Source organism: Centropristis striata, chromosome 6 (genome assembly GCF_030273125.1).
Source record: "Centropristis striata isolate RG_2023a ecotype Rhode Island chromosome 6, C.striata_1.0, whole genome shotgun sequence".
NCBI lineage: Eukaryota > Metazoa > Chordata > Actinopteri > Perciformes > Serranidae > Centropristis > Centropristis striata.
The window spans coordinates 32,970,460-32,994,917 of record NC_081522.1 but is presented as its reverse complement, the minus strand read 5'-3'; the positions used below and the strand labels follow the sequence as shown (position 1 = coordinate 32,994,917).

The following is a 24,458-nucleotide window of genomic DNA, read 5'->3' as shown; positions in this document are numbered from 1 at the left end:
AAGTGGCAAATCTACGAGAAAAAAGGTAGCAGATTTATGAGAAAAATTGTATTTTGTCATACTGTTGCACCTCTTCAGTAACATGTCCGAGTGGCATCCCCTGCTTTCCGGGCGGCGTCAGTGGTCTGTTCAGGTTCCTTGACAAAGACAAAACACTATCTTTCCGACTTTTTTTCCTCATAAATCTGCAGCTTTTTTCTCAAAGATTTGCCACTTTTTATCTTGTAAATCTGCAACTTTTTTCTTGAAAATTTGCCACTTTTAATCTCATTAATCCCCAAAAATTTTTTTGCAGAATTGCCACTTTTAATCTTGTAAATCCGCAACTTTTTTCTCGCAGAATTGCCACTTTTAATCTAAAAAATCTGCAACTTTTTTCTTGCAGAATTGCAACTTTAAATCTTGTAAATATGTGTTTGAGGACTTGATGTAAACAAGACTGACTAAAGCCATGCAAGTGCTCTGTGTAGTCAATTAATTTAGTCAACTTTTCCTGAAACATATCTGTGAAACAGAAATGAATGTCAGTTCATAAGCTCTGAGTTCATAGACGAAGCCTGTCTCCTTGTTCCTAGTTTCTAGTTTCTAGTGGTTTCAGCCAAGGACATTGTGGTGCCTGAAGCATTTTCCCCTCGCCAGCGAACAGCTCCCTCCTCCTGCCTCTGTCTTACACACACAATCATGAACACAACATGCTCACAGACACAGCAGAGCACCGGTCCACTGACCCGCAGTGGCTGTCAGATTCTCCCTGCTGTCTCTCAGACGCATGAATCAGAGCAAGAGAGAATGAGGAAGGACGGGAGCAAGTGACAAGACGATTTGAGTAGACGCAACTTTTTTTTTCTTCCTAACGATTAGAACAAAAAACGCTGTGGATGCCGAGGGACATTTGTAGGCTCATGGGAAAATCTGTGATCTGTGAGCGGAATACAAATACAGCTTGACAAACTGAAAAACAGCCTGAAGGATGAGCTGTGACAGGGAGGAAAGAAGAAACAATATCGTTGTTGAGAAGTCATGAAGTGTTTCGTAATGACAAGATTTCATTTACTGAAGGCCAGTAGCAGTCACCTTGTCACTGTACATTATATTGCTGCCTTACATTACCCTTTTAGAGACCGTTACAGCACTAAGGGACACAATACAAGCAAACCGAATGTCCTTCACAGACGCTACAAACCCTTCATGCATTCAACTGCTTGAAATAAAAATTTCAGCTGCAGCCAGAAAAGATTCAAAAAATATAAAAAATATTTTTATTTCCTCAGGATGGACCTTGGACTCGTGCACTGTACTGCATTTTGAAAAGCCTCAGCATGACGTATTTGGAGGCCCTAGAAGCTTATACAGCCTGCGTGCATGAAAACCGAAGCAGCCACATGAAAAAACTAAGCCAAGCACCGAACAGTAGACTGATATTTAGAGCACAGAAGGTGCAGATCATTGTGATTTTACACTGCCAAGAACCAACCATGGCCTTTCCATTGAGAGCTAAAAAAAAAGATAAGGCACTGTAAATGTCAAAGTTGCATAGAGTGCTCTCTAACCTTTATCGAACAACATATAAATCCCTCTGCCAACTCGAGAGAAAACTTCTTGACCTGCAGTGGCTTGTTACTGACACAAATAAAAAAGTCATATACCTGCTTGAGTGTAAGCTAAGGAATGAGAGCAAAATGCTGAAAGGAACATATTCATACAATTGCAGTACTAAATATAAGTATTCACCCCCTTTTGGCTTTTTACCTTTTTGCAAATGCCCATTCTATTATCTATAACGTTAACGATCAATTAATTGATTAATCCCTGCATGCATACATGTGCAAAATAAAAGAGATATATTCAGTACAATGTAAAAGCCTGTTTTGATAATGGACTCTTTTATTTTGAAAGGGCAAAAAAGTGACTTAATCCTGTCAATCATAAAACTAAATCAAGTGAGGTGATACTGTAAAGAAAAAATCAAGGAGTTCAATGTTTTATGTTTAAGCCCCTGAAGAGGCATGAGGTTAGTCTTCACAGTAATTTTCATATTTTAGTGTGTTTTGTGTTTAAATAAGTTTTTGATAAACTTAAATCTAGTAATTCACGCTAGCAAGGTTTGATACAGAGGGCAAGTTTTGCTCAAATTATTACTCTTGTATTTCTGTGTGTTTTTATAATTGTTATTGCAATTAACTGTAGCTTTGTCCAACTTAATTCTCAGCTCATTGGCTTATTGACGTACGGCCACAAGACTGAATGCTCGGCCGTGTTTCAGTTCAGTGAGTACTGATACACAGATTAAATTTAAATTTAAAAAATATACACAGATTGATTAAAATGCTACATGATCGACCAAATTCTTAATGACCATTAATCTATCATCGATTAATTATTCCTATCCCACCTAGTTACATTACAACTTGTAATTTTAATGTTTTTTCAATCTGAATTTTATGTCATGGATCTGCACACAATAGTCTAAGTTGTTTAATTGGTCTTAATTCTTGTAGATTTTTAGATTTAATCTTTATGAATTAATTATGGGGATTGGAAAGTTCTGGAGGAGGCTGACTTAGTCCCTACCTGACTAGACTTGACATGGAGAAGAGTGTTTACATGTTGAAATAAGTAAATAACATAAATTAATTTTGATTTTTATGTGTTTCTCGATTAAGATATGGCATGTCAAAGTGTAATGTGAAAGCAATGTACTTTGCATTCAGTGAGTGTTTATCTGAGAGAAGTAAAATCCTGGTTACTGCTAATGAAGATATATCTGCTAATGAAGTGAATGCATTCGAATGAAGTGCTTTAGAAAGATCTTGGTAATAGCATACGCAACACACCGAACTAACAAAAGTGTTGAAGATGAAATTGAACAGAAGAGTGGAAACCATATAGCTTTACTCTCCACCATCAAACAAAGAAAACTGAGATGGTTTGGACACCGCAGTCGTCATGGTGATGAATTGAGCTTGGCTCATACTATATTACATGGCAGAGTTCCTGGAAAACGACGAAGAGGAAGACCTAGAAAGAACTGGCTCTCGAATCTTGCAAGTTAGGCAAATATGACACCGTATAATGCAACAAGAACTGCAGAAGATCGATCAAAAAGGAAAGAACGGGTGAAAAACATCATAGTGCACCTGTTGCCACTTGGCTACGGATTATGATGATGATGAGTGTTACTCTGACCTTTCAGTACACTCACAATTTATTGATTTAGAACGATCTCAACAGAGATTTATCAGCGAAAAAATCATGGCCAGTCTGCACATATGGAACCAGCTAGGTAGGAATCTGTGGCCCTTAAGGCACCAACCCATCGCTTATTAATACATTTATGTGACTGAAACAGCTCCTGGCATTAACATACGATCAATAGGCATGAGTAAAACCTACAGACGATAAGTGTACTACTGCAGTCCTGTATTGAAGTAGGTATTTGTTCACTACTTCACCTTCTTGTTCCTGTTGCCCATGACTTTGAAGTGATCTTCTCGTAGTTCCACTTGATTCTTCTTGACTTCTTTTACAGAAGAACACTACGACCGCCAGCCATTCTGTAACTGTTAGCATGATCCTACTAAATGAATAATGAAATATGGTGATAGTGCAGTGCAGGACACACTCACTCCGTTCTCAACTCAAACTTTAATGAACCTATACAGGGGAAATGGTATGGAGCAAGAACTGTATCACATTGAGTCATACAAATAAGTTTTTGTCTTGCAATGATTTGCACAAATGCATACATACATCACCCGTTGGTTTGTGGCCTGTTTGAGGCATAGACTTCAGCGATACACTCGTCGCCATCTTGTTTCCGATACAGGCAGACCATATTTGGACTGTGGAGGAGCGAGAGGGATCTGACGACACTGACTACATGCAACCTGACTAAGCGAAGTCACTGCTAATTCATGTTAGAATTAACTGGGATGTTAGTTTTGGCAAAAAACAAGAACAAAATGTACGTTACTTACCTTAGAAAACTGAACAGCGACTCCTTGGAGTGTCTGTTAGTCCAACCAAACGCTGAACAAGACATTTTTAATGAACAAAACGTTCAAATAAACTGTCATTAAGTGAAAATACAGTGAAAGGGTCAAAGTTATGAGACCAAACCGGTAAACGTCCTTTTTCATATCTATATAACGTTATATATAACTTTATTGACACATTACCGTGGATACGCATTGCTCTGCTCCTCTCCTGATGAAGGCTCGCCTTGTTAGTGACCTGTCAATCAAAGGTAGCCACGCCCCAAATCACACGATTCTTTATCTTCTATTTTCTTCTAAATGGGGCCATTATTAGAACTATTAACATCAAATTGTCTGGAAGAAGATTTTTTACTAGCGATTGAGACTATAGTGTTGTCCTAAGGTAAAAAATCAAGTGAGAAGTTTTCTCATTTTGCATTGAGATGGTTGGACAGAAATGTTTTTGCAGTCACACTTAGCAGCCCCTGCTGGAATTTTGGTAGAATGCAGCTTAAGGCACTTCCTGGTTTGCCTCCCTGCTCAGACCAGGAGGTTGCGGTCTGATTTTTTCCTATGTCAAAATGCATTGCAATAGGACAGTCTCATCTAATATTTGCTTGTGAACTGTTGGATCTGTGGAACAAGTTACACGCATGCATTTATTCATGTTGTTCTGAAATAATCTCTTTTACTCTTTTGATTTAAAACCAATATTGTACTCACTTGTAACTAACAATTGAAACATGTCTGTACTGCCTCCATTACTGATTGGCTATAGAGAATGTGAAGTTGATGTCACGCCTCAGCAACAAAAACTACAATGTCAAACATTTTCCAGAAGGATATAAGGTGATATAATATAAAGCCATATAATAGCTCTGTGATGGATTGGCCTTTATCTCCAGATTTTGGCAACACTCAGAAACATTTAAAGCACACAGTGTCATTCCTGCTGTCCTTCAGTGTCCACAATGCGTTTGTGGCCAAGAAATCTGTAACGTATCATCATTTGAAGTGCTTATGGGGTGCTTATTATGAGACCCTGAGGGGACTTGGAGGGAGGCGGCACTCCACAAAGTATTACATTAAGCATGTTATTGCCAAAGGCTGAAGTACTGCCCTTCAAACTCGTAAAAAACACCTATTCATCTGAGAAAAGAGAGAAGGCACTTAACAGTGAGCCGGCCTATTTGGAAGGCAATGGAAATTATTTTTGACAGACTGGAGACAGAATCTTGAAATGCTTTAAATGGGGCTAGCCGAGGCTCATGATAAATCCTGACTCGTCACCTGGCCACCGCCCCGGCCCTAACCTTGCTGAGTGTTCCTCGGGTGCACTTCCAGCAGTTTAGTCGGCCAGCCGGCTCTTCTTAGTGGATTAAGCGTGTGTACAGTTCATGGTGGCGTGCCAGACAGCTGCTTTTCTCACCGCTGTAGTGCATTATTCTCTACAACCTTGTTAGCCTGTTCACAGTCACTGCTTCTGACACTCAATCAAATTATGAATCCTGTAGAAAAGGTTATCCACTTATCATTCAAGGTCTCTTTTTTTTTGTTGTTGGAGAATTGGGGTTTTGTTCAGGGGGAGATAGCAGGTCAACAATAAATGGCACATAGAATTGGTGGACATCTTCTGAAAGCTGTGAACATGAAGATTAGTTTGAGATGCAGCTCAGCACTGTGTGTCAAGTTGTTCTGGTCAAAAATTTCTAAAAAAATGGCCTTCATTAATTCATTATTTATTTATTGAAACCTATTAAAGTGTATAAGGGTTAATCGGTTTCCATGTTCAACTATGTCCCATAAGTTCTTGCAGCAATTTGTGGTTGATACCATTTGTTACACACATTTGGTGCTGAATTTTGCAATTTCATTCTTATCGAAAATGGATAAAAATGGTCTAAAAGACCCTCCAGAATATAACATCAATATATCAAGACCTTTTTTGTTGGGTTCAAAAACTTTGGTCATTTTGGAGATTTCTGTATTTTCAGCGAATGGATGATGAGCACTTCTGTTCTTCAAACTGCTGAGAAACACCCTTATTGTTAATATACCTAGGAAAGCTGCACATCCCCTGCTCTAGTTCTCTAATTTGTGGTTATAACGTTTCATGAGGCTGTGATTATCCTAGAGATCACAGCAGCTCATTTTATACAGTGATGTCAAGACTCAAGAAAGGCCCTCACTGGAATGAACTGGCTACTACTGATGACTAACATCATCCCACATGAAGAAAACTGGGCTTACTGAATCCATAAGAGTCTCAGCTTTCCACTGATACACAGTTTATGTCATTCAAGGCTGTTTAGGGACCTCAGTATGAACAAATATTCTAATACAGTAGGCGGAAATGGCAAATTAGTGCTAAAGAGGAGACTTGTGGGAACCCAGAGAGATAGCATGATGTCAGAGGTCACATGACCGCTTTAAAAATTGCCAAAATAGCCTAACTTTGCAGCGTTATTTCGATAACTTACCGACATTATAGAATTATTGCATTCAAAAGCTAATTAACTGAAACTTTATATATTGCTTACTTACAAGTGTAGTCCTCTACTGTATTTCTAAAATATTTAATGGCTTGAGCACTTTGCTTATACAGTTTCTTCCTTTACAACAGCTGTACACCTGGTCAGGTATTTTAGCCTCGTCTCATTAATATTTCATCCTCTCAGTTGATCCTGATCTTCTGCTGATTCAGACAAACGGACCACTGCATTCAAATTCTGCTGATTCTCTACCTCCAGTTAAGTGAAAACAGTTGACAGGCAAGCTGCAAAGTACAAAGCATCATTCCACATTTGTGTTTTGAATGATGATGAGCTAGAATAAATGCCGCCTCTTGCTCTATTTGGATGCTACAGTTCACATCAAGTCAAGTGACGCCCCAAAACAGGCCTCAGGCTGGTTTCCTTCTGTCGTTGTTTTCCACCAAGTGACTCGTTGCTGCACATGTGGCGCAGAACAGTTTTAGCTGCAGTGCTGATGAAAAACATTACATCGGGCATGTTAGTGAATTTGCGTCCACCTCTGCAGAAATAGATTGGCATGGCTGCCAGAATGAGTTATTATAATGACAATGAAAATCCCTGTTAAGGCACATTGCATTGGTGTTTCATCCTTTTTCTCCGTTGCTGCTAAAATGATTCTTTCAGCTCTCAGCTAACAGGGTTTTGTTCGATAACCATATAAAAAAATATCGAGCACTCTGTCAGTAATTGTTCTGCAAAGCTCTGTGAAGGGAGCTGAGAGAGGTTAATGTGTTATAAAAATTTCTCCACAGTGTAACGTCAGACAGCTGTCAGCACAGTGAGCAGGCTGTGCTTTTTAATACTTTATATGATTTTGCACGTTGTAAAATGTTTAGTTATTAAACTGGAATACAAAGTTTCACCCTTAAATTTTGTCCAGTGACAAAGTTTTATAGGAAAGTATAAAACAGTGTATGCATTTAATCCAGTTGTGTGAGTTAAACAAGATGAAAAGCATTCATGAGCATTCTTGGCCTATGTTGAGCTAAATGTGTGTGTGTTACAAATAAGATCTGTAATCTGATATACAAAAAATGTAAAAACCAGACCAGCAGTAAAGTGAAGTTAGAAGAAATTATGATAAAATCTCGATAAAGTTTATTGTTGTTGTTTATTGTTAAAAGGATCCTCATTAGCTGTCACCAAAGTGGGACGAGCTCGTCTTCCTGGGGTCCAAAAAAAAATCACTTAACAATGATAATGTAAAAACAATGAAACATTGTAGACATCATTAAAACATCATCAGAAATTATTCAAATAAGTTATTAAAATCATAAGTATTACATTCATTATTACATTCATACAGTCCATTCCCTACTCACACATTTAAATAGTGCATTCTCAAATGGTACTTGAAAGATGAAATATTTTCATGAATTCTTTACATTTAACTCTAAGATCCATTCTTACAACACACTGATACACTTCATCTTCCTTTCTGTCGCAATACACATACTCAGTTTTCTTTTGCTTACAGAGGCTCCATACTTTGGAATTTTCATATTCATGTAGTTAAATTATCTTCATCCCTCAATAATTTTAAGTTAAGACTGAAAGCTTACATGTTAAATCAAGACTCCTAATAGTTTCTTTTCCAGTATAGCTGTCATTGGATCATTATCTCTTATACATGCGGAAAACAAATTTGCATGTGCATTTTATCGGAGAAAGCATAAATCATGCCCACTGCTTAAATAAATGTGGTGCTGTTGATTAGCTTTTGATATATAAGAAACTGTTCGATGTGATTTGATTTCAGTTTTTCCAAACAAAATGTTCTGAAATTAGTGCGCCATATTTACAAGTTTCTGTATAAATATAGATATAGAAATATAAATATAGTGAACAGCAGTCAAAGCTAATCTAACCAATATTGCACCTGTCCATTAGAAGGCATGGTGTGTGATTATTGCACATGTTCCTGGTGAGGGGGGGCAGGGGGGAAGAGTATTGTATTGTCGTTATGGGTCAGCAACGTGTTGAAAACAGCACTCATCACGTCACATTTTGTAGGATATCATACAAGTCATAGTGCAAAAGTTTTTGAAGGAAATCATATGAAGCCCTTCATCAGAATAAGTTGCAGTGAGAAGTGCTGGGTCTCGGAGAAAACTTGAACATATTCATAAACGTTGTATTCGGAAAAACACTTCGGCAAGAGTGCGTCAACCTTTCTTTCCCTCCTTCCACAGAGAAAGATGGTGAAGACTCTGTGTCGTCATCAGAAGCAGCCTCAGAATCCACCTCATCACTATTTGAGCGCTGGGGTCATGACCTGGGCCCAGAGAGTCGAAGGGTCGCCCTCAGGAAGTTTCATTATTACGGCTACAACGGCTACCTCAGCGACCGCATCTCCCTCACCCGGCCCATCCCAGATTTACGGCCAGACGGGTCAGTCAGCTGATCTGTGTGTGCACTGTTCATTGATTATGTCTTGCCCTTATGGATTTTAGCTTTAAAGGACTTATGTTGTTAAAGTCTTGATCTGTTCCGCTGCCATTCCTCTCAGGTGCAGAAACGTGTCCTATTCTTCAGATCTTCCTCAACTCAGCGTCATCTTCATCTTTGTAAACGAGGCCTTGTCAGTGTTGCTGCGCTCGGTGCACACAGCCATCCAGAGGACTCCGCCACACCTGCTCAAAGAGATCATCCTGGTGGACGACCACAGCAACAGCTGTGAGAAAGATTAAACTTCCTTTTTTCACATTTCTAAGATTTGTTTATGCTTTTATGATGCTTTTGTTTATATGCTGATGTTTTTGTTTATTACTGAGTTTAGAGATGTTGAGGAAGGAAAAACTGGTGTGTGTGTGTGTGTGTGTGTGTGTTCTTGTACTTACTACATAGTGAGGACCAGAACACGTTTTTAACCAACAGAGTGAGGGCATTTTTGCAAAGTTAGGACATTTCGGCCGGTCCTCACTTTTTTCATACATAATGAACATTACGAAAAACTAAAACTAATAAAAACTAAACTAAAACTAAAGCATTTCAAAAAAATAAATACTAAACTAAAACTAGCAAACTCACTCCAAAAACTAATTAAAACTAACTGAATTTGAAAACAAAAATTCACAATAAAATAAAAAAACTAATGAAAATTCCCAAACTATTCCAAAGAGGGTCCTCACAAAGGTAAAAGTGTGTGTGTGTGTGTATAGAGTCATGGAAAAAAATATTAGACCATTTTTTCCCTTCAATTTCTTGTTCATTTTAACGCCTGGTAAAACTAAAGGTACATTTGTTTGGACAAATATAATGATAGCAACAAAAACAGCTCATAAGAATTTAATTTAAGAGCCAATTCCACGGTCTGCTTGATAATAACCAAAATCATTATGAAGGAAACCATAGAAAATGGTGAGATATCAGCTCTTAAATTAAACTCTTATGAGCTATTTTTGTTGTTATCATTATATTTGTCTAAACAAATGTACCTTTAGTTGTAGCAGGAATTAAAATTCACAAGAAATTGAAGAAAACAAGGGTGGTCAAATGTTTTTTTCCATGACTGTATGTGTCACTCCAAACATCAGCTGGAGTGTGACTTATTTGTTCCAAAAGAAAACTCAGCAGTTGTACACCTCCTAACATCTCTTAAGCTTACTCATCCACATGTTTCGGGACATTTTTCACTGATTGATTCTTTAATGCCATCAATGACAATATTATGTCGTCTGGACCTTCTAGATAATCATTTTTGTCACTGGGTGAGATGACACTTTTCCAGACTATTTCAAAGTCATTATTGGTATCTTTGCAGTTATAACTGACAATAAGGAATGTTAATTCAACAACAGAACTGAAGAGATTACTGTAAATGAACCAACATTAGCTGAAGTCAAAGAAGCAATAAAAAGATTACAGAATAGGGTTCCTATGGGTGCTTGAAATCCTTGAAAATGCTTGAATTGAAATGTTGTATTTTCAAGGTTTAAAAAGTGCTTGGATTTTGGATAAATTGCTTGTAAATGCTTGAAATTCTTATTGTATTTCTCTTCCAATCCAACTATATCCATCTATAGACTATAGATAATCACATGTTCAATGTAAAAAATAACGAGTAGCCTATCTGAAATGAAGACCGTTCCTCCTAAAAGTGTAATACCATCACTGTTGCTATGGTTAAGTGAAATCGCCCCCTTTTAGTATGTAAGTACTCATCTAAAACATGCAATTTACAACCGGTGTAAGATACTGGAAAAGCTTGAAAATTTACCTTGAAAGTCCTTGAAAAATGCTTGAATTTGACCACTGCTAAAGTGTACGAACCATGCAGAATGGAAATATATCATGAAACTAGCAAAGAAAGAAAACATCCAAGTGTATTTGTGTTGTGTGTTGCTCTCTCTCTAGGGGAGCTTAAAGAACATCTTCAGAGCTTTGTAGAGGAGACCAACCTTCAGCATGGCCCGGGGTTCATTAAGGTGGTTCGCCATGACAAGCAGGAAGGACTGATCAGATCCAGAGTCAGCGGATGGAGAGCTGCTTCAGCTCCTGTTGTCGCCCTGTTCGATGCACATGTAGAGTTCAACATAGGATGGTGAGCAGCCGACTTTAATTTATACCAAGGGTGTCCAAATGACCTGTGACATGGCCAGCAGGAGCACACCTGACTCATCTTATTCTATCACCAGAATTTCTTTGACAGTAAATCAGCTCTCTGTAGGCACTTCAGGTGATTAATGATCGAGTCAGGTGTGCTCTTGCTTGGTCGTTACAAAAACCTTCAACCACACGGCCCTTTCATGCGTCACTTGGCAGTTAAAGATGGCAGCAAGTGGTGACTGAAAATTTCAATAACCAGATATCTTGAAAGGTCACTTCAAAACATGTGGGGTGGCATACACACTTTTGGTCAAGGGCAGTCCGTGGCATAGGGGTTAGGAATCGGGCTTGTAACCGGAGGGTTGGCGGTTTGAATTTCCTTGACCTTTACCTTGACTGAAGTGCCCTCGAGCAAAATTGTAAATGGTAAATGGAGTGCACTTATATAGCGCTTTCATCCAAAGCGCTTTACACTACAGACTGCACTCATTTACCCGTTCACACACACATTCATACTGGTGGCTGAGGCTACCAGGGCACACTGGTGCCACCTGCCACCATTGGGAATTCATTCACATACCGATGAAAGCAGCATTGGGAGCAATTTGGGGTTCAGTATCTTGCTCAAGGATACTTCGACATGTAGGCTGCCATGGTCGGGGATCAAACCACCAACCCTCAAAAAAGGATGGGTTAAATGCAGAGGTTGAATTTCCCCATTGGGAATAAAAAGGGAATCTTAAAAGTAGCACTGGGTGGCTGTGGCTCAGTTAGAGCGGTCGCCCACTGAACGAAAGATCAGTGGTTTGATCCCTGACCCTGGCAGCCTACATGTCGAAGTATCCTTGAGCAAGATACTGAACCCCAAATTGCTCCTGATGCTGCGTTCATCCGTGTGAGAATGAATTCCCAATGGTGGCAGGTGGCACCGTTGTAGGGTAGCCTCTGCCACCAGGAGGAATGTGTGTGTGAACGGGTAAATGAGTGCAGTCTGTAGTGTAAAGTGCTTTGGATAAAAGCACTATAAAAGTGCACTCCATTTACCATTTACCATTCACAGGGTAACACACTGGGTACATACATGCACCAACATGTATGCTCGGCTTGACTGACTACCGCAAAAAAAGAACATTGAGCGTGATATAATCAACACATTTATATGTTTGCCATCATATTGAAACTAGGAAAACAATTCAGTGAAGCATAACTATTAAGAGGCAGGGTTGCATACAGATACCAAGTTGCATTTACTGTGAACATAGTTACTTTTGGGGATGATAGCTGTTTTAAGATGCATTTTAATTTCTAGCTCATGAAGCGTCACACTCGTAACTAGTGTTGGGCATATGTATTGGTTAGTCTTACAAACTGATAAACAAGCAGCCATTATTCATTTCAGAAATCTGGTCACCTTACATTTATTTACAGTCCATTTTGTCCCTAAGTTATATATCCAATGTCAGTTTTAGGCTAACTACATTTCTGTGAATTAGACTAAAGCATTGGACACTATCTAACTTGCGTTGTACAATGTGGGTAATTCAGAAAGCCATGCTAGTATTAAATGCCTTAGCTTGCTAACAGCCAACTTGTCCTTTCTGGTAGACAGAGTGCTAAAATAATAATGTGAAAAAATGCAACTAGCTAGAGAAAAGCATTAGCGTGGTCTTTTATCAGAAAAGTGTCTCCAAAGGTCAGGATAACACACACACACACACACACACACACACACACACACACACACACACACACACACACACGCACACACACACAAATCATTGTAATCTCTGGGTAAATAAAATGTGTTGCTGCTGTATTCCAGATTATCAGAGATACACCTCCAAGGTTCTTCACCCCTGTTCTCCTGCAGCCACTCCAACCCTCTCTTTTTCTATGTCTCTCTGCACACACACACACACACACACACACACTTGCAGAACCCACATAAACCTCCCACATTTGGCCACAGAGGAGTTATTCGTCTATGACTAATAAAATCATTCTTGGCAGAGAAAAGAGCTGTGTTGGACATAAACTCTCACTGACTCTACTCTCTCCTCTCTCGCTGATGAAATGAGCTATTAGCTATTAGGTAAATCAGGCTACAGATGCAGAGTTTCAAATACCTATTATATCACTTGTCAAAGTTATGATCAGTTTATAATAATATACATTATACATTTATAATATACATAATAATATGTATTTATATATTAGTACAATGTATCTTTGTCATCCACTTTCAGATGAGATTATGTCTCATGACAATCACACATATAATCACACAGCCTGTTCAGCATCAGTCTTCAGGGGTTTTCACAAAAGCCTGAGATTAGTGATTTCTATTGGGGAAACAGCCAGGTCTTTTTTTAATTAAATGTAGCCAGGCAGCGGTGGAAAGTAATTAAGTACATTTACTCAAGTACTGTACTTTAGTACAATATTGTACTTTTTACTCCACTACATTTACCTGACAGCTTTAGTTACTTTTCAGGTCGAGATTTAACATAAAAACATGATACGTTTAAAATTAGACATGTTTTTAAATTAAACCTCATAAAAGTATATGAAGTAGATAAAATTAGCTCTTTCTTTAGGAAATTCAAACGCTGCTTACACAAATGCATCGATAATAATAATCTAATAATATATTTAGAATATATAAAACAATCTGGGTGGGTCCATTCTGCATTACAAATACTGTTACTTTTGATACTTGAAGTACATTTTGATGCTAATAATTTTGTACTTTTACTTCAGTAAGTTTTGAATGCAGGACTTTTCGACACTGTGAATTTCATAGTGTGATATTAGTACTTTTACTGAAGTAAAGGATCTGAATATTTCTTCCACCACTATAGCCAGGCTTATATATGTATATACGTCACAAATTGTATTTTTTAAATTATATTGTGTGTTAAAATGCTGGGCTTTAGATGCAAATAGTTTGGCTTTCATTGTCACAGTTTTCATTATTACATATTATTTTGAACGTTATGGTGGTAACTTATCATAGTGTATTGTAGAGTTTTGGTCTGGAGCTCTGTAGCCACAAAACAATAAACATGTAAGGATTTACCACTGACTCGTGGATTATGACGTTGTCATCTCACACATTGTGTCCTCCCACAGGGCTGAACCTATTCTGCAGCGTATCAAGGAGGACCGGACCAGGGTGGTGTCTCCCTCTTTGGACAACATCAAGTTTGACACCTTTGAGATCGAGGAGTACCCGCTCTCTGCTCAGGGCTTCGACTGGGAGCTGTGGTGTCGCTACCTGAACCCACCAAAGTCCTGGTGGACACAGCTCAACCACATGGCCCCCATCAGGTAAAAACTGAAAGAAGAGCTCAAATACTTTGTTTGTTAATAAAAAATCATAAAACGGCAAGAAACTTTTAAGCCAGCTTTGTTCCATTGAATAAAGAAGTGAGACACCGGCAAATTAACAATCCAGCACAGTATTAATTATTAATTATTTGACTTGAAGCATAATGAAGCTTTGATAAGATCACGAACAGAGCTCATTATTATTATCATTAACTTATTCCTGACACTAATTAGCATGAATAATTATGTATGTAAATTCTGGTGAATCTAATCTAATCTAATCTATATAAACCTGGGGAAGCAGCACAGCCTTTTGCACATTAAGCATAACACATAAAAAGCCGGAGTCTGATCAGAAGCAGTGGGTGGTTACACACATTTAAAAAAGGAAAACAGGTTGGTTTTGTCCCCGAGCCAATCAATGATGCAGTGTTTATAGTTTTGGATGAAGACAGGGACATATGCTGCTCAATATTGTCATGAAGAGAGAAGAAGAAGAAATGAATCAAGGATGTCTTAAGGAGCTGCTCAGTGGTGTTGTGTGACCTTTCACCCCTCTAGTTGACCTGACTTCAGGGATTAATATTGTATGTCACAAAAATCAAAATCATAGACTCAGTAACAGTCATAGAGATTTTTTCCTGCCAAACAGCATCATATATTTATTATTTGCATGCCATTTTGCAAATCCCATAGAGACCTTATTTATTGATGTGATACTTCCATATTGACCGTATGTAGTAAAGTATATCACGGTAAATCCAATCCAATCCACTTTATTTATATAGCACGATTTAAGCAAACACAAGGCTTCCAAAGTGCTGTTCAAAAAGATAAACACAATAAATAGATAACACAATAAAATCACAATAAAAAAGATAAGTAGACACTAGAACGATAAAATACAATGAGATAAAATAAAAATAAAAAAAGAATGAAATAAATAAAATGCACTGCCCACACAAAATAAAATAAGCATGTATACACAAATCCATTACAAGTCGGGGCTGTCCAGCATCAAACACCCGATGCTGCGATTGCATTTTAGTTTCTTCAAGTTTCCCCGAGGAAACACTGATGTGTGAAATATATTAATTCTATGTCATATTGCAATACAATCAAATATGTTTCATTGGGTGTTGCCCCTTTTCACCGATTCCATATATTTGGAATATGTAAAATATAACACTGTAAGTGGATCCATTCTGCGCATGATTCTGCATAACTAGTACTTCTACTTGATGATACTTTTTGTACTTTTACTTTACTTTTCAGGTCGAGGTTTAACATAAAAACATGATACATTTCAAGTGATTAGCTATTTTCTTAATAAATTAAATCTCATAACAGTTAATTAAGTAGTTAAAATGAGCCCTGTCATGAGAGAATTAACATAAATGCAACAATAATAATAATACAATAATATATTTAGAATATATATAACAAGTTGAGTGGGTCCATTCTGCATAACGAGTACTTTTACTTTTGATACTTTAAGTACATTTTGATGCTGATACTTTATATATACTATAGAGAAAAAGACATCATAGACAGTAAGAGGGCTGTTTCTAGTAGCATTTGGGGTTTCAGTGTTTCTTGGAGTTTGTGTTTCCACAGGGAGCAGGAATTCACCAAAACAAGCTGTGTTTGCACCAGAGCCGTATTTTATTTTGATAGGAAAAGATGTGAGGGACTGACAGCATGAATACTAATTAGAGCTATTTTTATCTTTTGTTGATTCAGTTTGAACGATCTGTTCATTCAAAATGTCTTGAATTTGTTCTGCACATTTTGGCAGCAGGATCATTTAAATATCATGCACTGCAGGGGCTTATCATGTTTACAGCATCAAATGTGCAGCATACTTACTTACTAAAAGAAATAGATCTCGAGGGCCTTGTCATGTTTCAGGACTGTTCGTCTGAAGGATTTTGTACATTTTAAATCCCTTATTTCTACACATTTTGCTCAATGAAAAGATTTTCTACCTCTTTCTTCTCTTTGACTTTGTCTCCCTTCACCCATTGTTTCCAGGAGTCCCGCTCTGATCGGCTGCTTCGTGGTCGACAGGAAGTACTTTGAGGAGATTGGCCTTCTGGATGAAGGAATGGAGATTTACGGTGGGGAGAACGTGGAGCTCGGCATCAGGGTGAGTTGGCTTGAAAACCTTTATCTCATTAGTTGAATAGCTCTGGTAAACACATCAGCTCTATACATGTCTGAAGCCTGGCATATAGTCCTCTATTATACTTAAATTGTCTCTAACACAGTATAATGTGTGTCCTGCACACTGTAGACTCTACAATATAAATATCCTAAATAGCAGACAAGAAGAATGACCTTTCGTTTGACAGAATGGGGCTTTATCAGTCATTCACATTATTCATTCAGTCTGATTCAGGCAAACAAGGCTTCTTACTTATGACGTAACAACTGTCAGACTAGAATGTGATTTCATGTCATTAGATTAGAAGTGAAATGTGTTTGTATAAAATGAAACAATATAACTTAAAATGTAAAAAAAAAATGCCCCTTTATTTCGATTTTGTTGCAGTTTCTGGCTGTTTTCATGAACAGGTTTTAAAGCAAGCAGTCATTGCAAGAATCCAATCTCTAATCTCTCCAGGATTTACAGTCTATTTTCAATAAAGTACAGGTCCGATTATTCAAGCTGCCCATTGTAAATTATTTGTTTCTTACCAAGATAAAAAAAAAAGTTCTTATTTTAAGTGTTCAACATGCTTATTTCTAAATGTAACAATCTTAAATCAAGAAATCTTGTCAAGTGAAATTATCTGTCCGTGCAGCAAGATCATTTCACTCAGATTTAGTGTTTTTATCTTGTTTTAGACACCAAATTTTTGCAGTGCTGTGTTGAGAACCCATTGCATACAACATAGGGCTGGGCGATATGGCAAAAGAAAAGATCATTATATATTTTTGATACTATCCGACCTCAATTATTATCACAATTTTTTTATATTGTTAAACTGCCAGTTTTAAAGCATCTGAAAAATAAAGAAACTATAGATTAGTTCAATGTTTTATTAACATACAAAGCAAATTAGACAAGATGAAAATTGAAAAAAATATAAAAACAATTTTTAATCAACATTACAACAAATGTAGAAAAATATAAAATAACACAGCAAATTACTTAACAGTCCTGAGTGTTTCTCTGTAAGTTTTCATATGTCCCACGCTCTTCATTGCACCATAAACGTTCCACCGCTACTGAATGCACCATACCTGTGTGTGAATTGCCGTGCTGTGAATGTTAGTTTTCTCTCAATACAGCGGCAGATAGATTATAATTTCCTTTACTCTTTCCCAACATTCACCTGTACCTCCCTGGTTTATTGCTTCAAGTCATGGCTGACATCAATTTTGCTGCCCTCAGCGTCACATTTAGCTCCACGTTCGGCTTTTCTGTTTACTTCTCTGTCAACACCGACATGTTTGATCGAGTAAATATGCTCACAGCTGGTCACCGTAATCAACCTGAAAGTAATCGCAATCATATAATCGCCCAGGCCTATTACAACATGTATTTATTCTCCCAGGTTTGACCATTTCAGGTTCAGATTTAGTGGACAGATGTTGACATAGGAGAACTTGAAGAGAAGAAGGCTGGGTGATCATTGTACTGTTCCATATATCCACACAAAGAAAACACATACTGCAATTGTGTCCTACGTTCATTAACTGTGCTCCTATTGTGTACAGTTGTGAGGTTTTGATAGCTGTTGATGTTACACACCATCAAACAATTTTTCTAAACCTCAATTTAAAAGAAATGTAATCTGTTAGTTGTCAACAAGCTTGAAACGAAAACAATGAGAGGAGCTAGAAGGCCAAAATATAAGCAAAGGATGATAAAGCTTGCATTGAGACGACAAAGTCTAGCAAACATGCTCTCCAAGTTGAATATATTATTCCTAATATCTCTATTGTGACATCATTTTAAATGGGACCTTGTGGTTTCAATACAGCCAGAATTTTCTTGGGACCAGTGTGTGCAGCTCAGGGAACATGTTCACTGATTGAGATCTAAATGTGCAGCACGTACACGGCCCTAACAAACCACTGACAGGCCATTTCACACCAACTAGAGTGGACAACCTGGCAGCAAGACTAATTATGCTCAGCCTTGCAGGAGCACCTGTGATAGATTGATTTTATTAATAAGCTGATAATTGATATAACTTCATGAGGCAGTAAAACAGTCATTAAAATTAAATTAAAGCTCCGGTCCTATCTATCTCAATACAAAATGAGACTTGATTCATTACCTCGTAAAAAAATCTGGTGCCAACATTATGGTCTAAATCGCTAGTTTCAACTCTTTTTTCAATCCAATAGGATTTTAAATGTGTAAATAATGGGACCAATTAGAAGAAAATAGATGATAGAGCAGGGTATGATTTGGGGCGTGGTTATTTTTGATTGACATGTCGCTAACACGGTGCGCTGTCAATCAAGATAGAAGCGAAATATAATTGATATTTAACTTTGACAGCGCTGATATTTTTACATTATTATATTTATGTTTATATACATTTTGTAACTCTGTTTTTGAAACAATTTAATCCTCTATGAAGCTGCCACAGAGCTGTGTCCAGAGCATCTTTATTGATATTTCCCCTTTTCAGGCTGTAGCACACCCTGGCAGCACTTGTTGACGTTCCTCACTTGTTCATTCATTAAGAAAATATACTTCCATTATAAAGATGTAGAATGGTTCATTGTTTAGAAAATGTTGTGGAGGATGTGGGGGCTACACATAGTGGTAGCGTGTAGAGCAGCTATTCTCAGCCTTGGGGTCCCGACCCCAATTGGGGTCACGAGATGATTTCTGGGGGTCGCCAAATCGTTTTGGAAGTCAGCTCTGTCTCCACTGTGTTAAAGTGTCCATGTGTTAATGTGTTTTAGTCTTTTTGGTCATTTAATGACTTTTTTGGGTCATTGTGGGGTCTTTTTTGGTCATTTTGTGTCTTTTTTTGGTCATTTTGTGTCTTTTTGGTCATTTTGTCTTTTTTTTGATACTTTTGTGGTCAATTTGTGTCTTTTTTGGTCATTTTGTGTCTTTTTTTTGGTCATTTTGTTTCCTTTTAGGGCCATTTTGTTTCTTTTTTTGGTCATATTGTGTCTTTTTGGTCAATTTGTGTCTTTTTGTGGTTATTTGTTGTAATTTTGTGGTCAATTTTTGGGTCATTGTGGGTTTTTTTTGTCATTTTGTGTCTTTTTTAGTCATTTTGGGTCTTTTTTTGGTCATTTTGTGTCTTCTCTGGTCATTTTGTGTCTTTTTTTGGTCATTTTGTGTCTTTTCTGGTCATTTTGTGTCTATTTTTGGTCAAAATTGTGTCTTTTTGACAATTTTGTGGTCAATTTGTGTCTTTTTTGGTCATTTTGGTCAGAGAGATGTTTAAGTTGTTGTCTGCTTCATAATTTGTCCAAAATTCATTGTATCAAGTGAGTGTGTATGATCTGAACTGTGCGTGTGAGATTCTGTTAAGTGAGCGGGGATCGCGGACAACATGCATGTTAAATTGGGGGTCGCGACTCAAGAAGGTTGAGAACTACTGGTGTAGAGGTTACTGCCTCACAGCAAGAGGGTCGCCAGTTCGACTCCGGCCTGCAGATTTTCTGTGTGGAGTTTGCATGTTCTCCTTGTGTCAGTGTGGGTTCTCACTGGGTACTCCAGCTTCCTCCCACAGTCCAAAACATGCACTTAGGTTTAATTGGTGACTCTAAATTGCCTGTAGGTGTGAATGAGAGCGTGAATGGTTGTCTCTATGTGTCAGCCCTGTGATAGTCTGGAGACCTGTCCAAGGTGTACCCCGCCTCTCGCCCAATGTTAGCTGGGATCGGCTCCAGCCCCCCGCGACCTGAGTAAGCGGTTAAGGATAATGACTGAATGTGTACCTTGTGCAACAGTAGGTGATATGATAAATTGCTGAACAAGCAGGCCATCCATCAATCGCCTTCTCAGTGGATGTTTCATGCTTGGGGTGGAGAAATTTTATGTCCCCATCCACCCGACCCCAGACTGCATTTCACAGCAGTGTGTGTGACTTCATACTGACACTGGAGTGAAGGGTTAGTGAGCAGAAATCAGTTCGGGTGAGTCATGTTGCAGTGACCACAGGAGCTGGCTCAGCTCAAAAAAGCAAAGACAATTCATAATATAATTAATGGCAAACTTCTCACAAAGACAAAGTGCCACACGTCATACTCGACTACAGGAAAATAACAAAACAAAAGGTGCCACAATACAGAACTATGGGCTGAAACGCTAACAAAATGTGTGTAGCTGGCTAAAAACATTACATTTAAACATGTCAGATTATAATTTTATCCTTCTATATCTATCCATCCATTTCATCTGCTTATCCGGGGCCGGGTCGCGGGGGCAGCAGGCTAAGCAGGGCTTTCCAGACGTCCCTCTCCCCAGCCACAACGTCCAGCTCCTCCTGGGGACCCTGAGGTGTTCCCAGGCCAGGCAAGAGATATAATCCCTCCAGCATGTTCTAGGTCTTCCCCGGGGCCTCCTACCAGTTGGACATGCGCTGAACACCTCTACTGGGAGGCGCGCGGGAGGCATCCTTACCAGATGCCCGAACCACCTCAGCTAGCTCAGTTCATTCTATATCTATAAATATAGAATGCTAAAAACACATATATGTGTTAGCAAGCTCAGGCACTTAATACTGCATAGTTTTATACATCATCTTCATTCCACTTTAACACATGTTGACTCTTGTCAAAATACTTTGGCTTAACTTATAGAAATGTAGTTAGCCTACAGTCCACTGACTGTGGATATATAATTTAGTCACAAAATGCACTGCATACGTAAAGTTAGACACAGTTTCCCCATTGTCACTGCTGATGCCTCATGTCCATGTGTGTCTGTATCCAGTGGTGGAAGAAGTATTCAGATCCTTTACTTAGTAAAAGTACTAATACCACACTGTGAAATTACTCCACTACAAGTGAAAGTCCTGCATTCAAAACTTACTGAAGTAAAAGTACAAGTATCAGCATCAAAATGTACTTAAAGTATCAAAAGTAAAAGTACGTATTATGCAGAATGACTCCACTCAGATTAGACTGTTTAATATATTCTAAATATATTATTAGATTATTATTTTTATTATTATTGATACATTGATGTAAGCAGTGTTTTATTTTTGTAAAGATAAGGTTAATGTTATCTACTTTATGTACTGTTATGAGGTTTAATTTAAAAAAGTCTAATTACTTGAAATTTATTATTTATTTATGTTAAATCTCGACCTGAAAAGTAACTAAAGCTGTCAGCTAAATGTAGTGAAGTAAAAAGTACAATATTTGCCTCAAAATGTACTGAAGTAGAAGTATAAAGTTACATAAAATGGAAATACTCAAGTAAAGCACAAGTACCTCCAAATTGTACTTAAGTACAGTACTAGTAAAAGTACTTAGTTACATTCCTAAACTGTCTGTATCCATGTTTGTTTGTTTTTTAAGAAACGTGTTGTTTTTTGGTAGTTATGGATTCTTTACCATGTTGGTAGTGCATTTCACCACACAGCATCACACTTTTAGACACTTTTCTGTTGTTTGCTAACAGATAGAAGTGTAAAGAAAGCTCCTTCATTAAATACAAAGTCAGTGGAGAGTGGTGGAGTGTTTTCCCCTCCAGTGGGGACACTCTGTCTCTATTCCCTTAAAAAATTACTGACCTGACATCACATATTATATCATGAATATAAATGATCTGCCAAAAGCTTGAAATTGTCTGCTGTTTCTTCACATTGTGGGCCACTGGCAGCAATCTGTCTTTCTCTGGCTCACGAAAAGCTTTTGTGCTACAGGGCCTTGACTTTCTCCACAGGAAGCTTGAATGTCAGACCTCAACAGTTAAGTCAGGTCTGACGATGGCTTTCTTCTTAGCTCCTTGTGGTGCACTGACCATCAATGTCTCTGAAGGGTAATTCTCCATAATAGAGATATTTTGGCCTATAATTCTTTAGTATAAGCCCCCTACTGTAAAGACAAATTGCTTAAAAACCTGTTGACATTGGCTCTTTCAGCGAGCATCAGCAGCACGGCCACAAACAGACGCTCTCTCCACGGGAGTGCCGATCTCTCCGTTGCTGCTGCAGCCCCAGCAGTCGGTGTTTTTCTCATGCTCCTTTCAGCTGTCAGCAGTTCTGCCCACATTACACTTTAGCCTCTATACTGATAGAGGACCAAGAGTCACACACAGTGCTGCAAATGGTTTGCTCTCTGCAGCAAAACAAAAAACACTGAAGTGATACGAGAGCTTGTTGTGCAGTTGTTCACACTTCAGGATTTGTTCGTGGCAGGTTAGAGCTGCACAGATTTGCCCCCATCTCTATCTATCTGTCTGTATGGGAGCTTTTGGAACGGTTGAAAAGCAACAAAAGGTTAGCTGGAACACCAGCCAGAGTACTGACATTTCATTTCTCCAGTAAACACCAGTGCCAAAGGGGTATTTAAAGTCACATCATCATATCTAATATAATATAAGCCCGCCTAGACGCACACAAAAACAACATGGTCTCACAGGAATCCGTGAAATAGCCACGGAATCACTCAAATTTCCATGAAACTGACACAGATTTCGCTACAATGCGAGTTAATGACAGTCATATCCCGTGCCTATTCCAACATACAAAGTGATTATGTACATTCACTGAGTGAACATTTAGAAAATAAAACATATTTCTCGCTAGAAATGTGATCAAAATCCATTTTTATGCAGAAAGTAAGTCAAAATATTGATATATTGATATTATTGATATTTCACTAAAAATGAGAGAACTGTCCGCCATGTTTTTTGTTCTGACCGCCGGGACCTTAAAAGTCACATGACTTGGAACAAACCAATAGGAAAAAAAAATATCCATGGAATAGCCACGGGATATGACTGTCATTAACTTGCATTGTAGCGAAATCTGTGTCAGTTTCACAGAAATTGGAATTATTCCGTGGCTATTCCACGGATTTTGAGTTAAGCGAATCCGTGGCTATTTCACGGATTCCTGTGAGACCAGGTTCCACCAAAACATTGTCATTTATTTCATCCCACATAGTTTTGACTATAAACACATCAAGAAAAAGTTAATATTTAAAGTTTTTGCCAAAGTAGAAGACTGCTCTGCAAAAGAGCCCTTTGCAGATCAATGCTTATGTAAATCAGCAGTGATATTTTGACAGAATAAGTTCTTCACTTGTGTCTCAAGGGCATTACTCTTACTCTAACTAATTCATCATATGAGTTCAACCCAAGGTTTAAGTCAAAAAACAGATCTCTTTCCATATCAAACACAGAAGCCTTTTGTTATCAAAGATGTCATTTTTTTTCACTCAGTTTGTGCAGGCAACTCTGTATCTTTGGTCCTGAACGCGCCTATTGTGATAAAGATTGCTTTTATGATGCTTCATTTGTGCTGCAGCGCAACATTGTGCATATTTAACACTCATTGTCTCATGCCATCGCTTTTATCACAACAGGCACAGTCATTCTCTGCATGATTTATAATTCATAACTTAATTTGTTGTTTTATGCCTCTCATTTCTGAATGTAATGTTTAAAAACACAAGTACGAGCAAGATTTGTTCTGCATTTAAACAAAAGAAGACAGACAGAGATTTAGTTAGGGATGTAAGTGAGCCTTGAATTGTCTGGATGATACGCATACAAATCAGCCAGACACCATTTCCAGACATTGGATGCCAACACAAACACATAAACCGCAACTCGTTAATGTCACAATGATGTTCTGGGATATTTTTACGGTAACAGTTGGTTCATGACCCTGTTTTATCCCATAAGAGAATGTTCTTTTTAGAAAAGTTAAGAAAACGAAAAGCCTTTTCTGTTGAGAGAATGACTCAAAAAAACAGAGTTTCACTTCACTGTTCACTTGTCTTGCCTCTCCATACTTCCCTCTCTCTCCTTTTCCTTTTATCCCTTCACCTCTGTTTTATGTTTCACACTGGAACATTCTCTTTCGCCTGTCCGCTTTTTTCCAGGTCTCATTCTCTATCTCTCCCT

General features: G+C 38.1%; 1 protein-coding gene across 1 annotated transcript in view; it reads left to right on the top strand.

The window, feature by feature from the left end:
- Positions 1-24,458, top strand: part of LOC131973822 (polypeptide N-acetylgalactosaminyltransferase 18-like) — a 72,297-nt gene that overhangs the window by 19,128 nt on the left and 28,711 nt on the right. Inside the window, exons 2-6 of the mRNA XM_059335915.1 lie at positions 8,704-8,902; positions 9,021-9,187; positions 10,868-11,054; positions 14,192-14,389; positions 16,424-16,538. Of these exons, the coding sequence (XP_059191898.1) occupies positions 8,704-8,902; positions 9,021-9,187; positions 10,868-11,054; positions 14,192-14,389; positions 16,424-16,538 (866 nt within the window). The remainder of the gene's footprint in view (positions 1-8,703; positions 8,903-9,020; positions 9,188-10,867; positions 11,055-14,191; positions 14,390-16,423; positions 16,539-24,458) is intronic.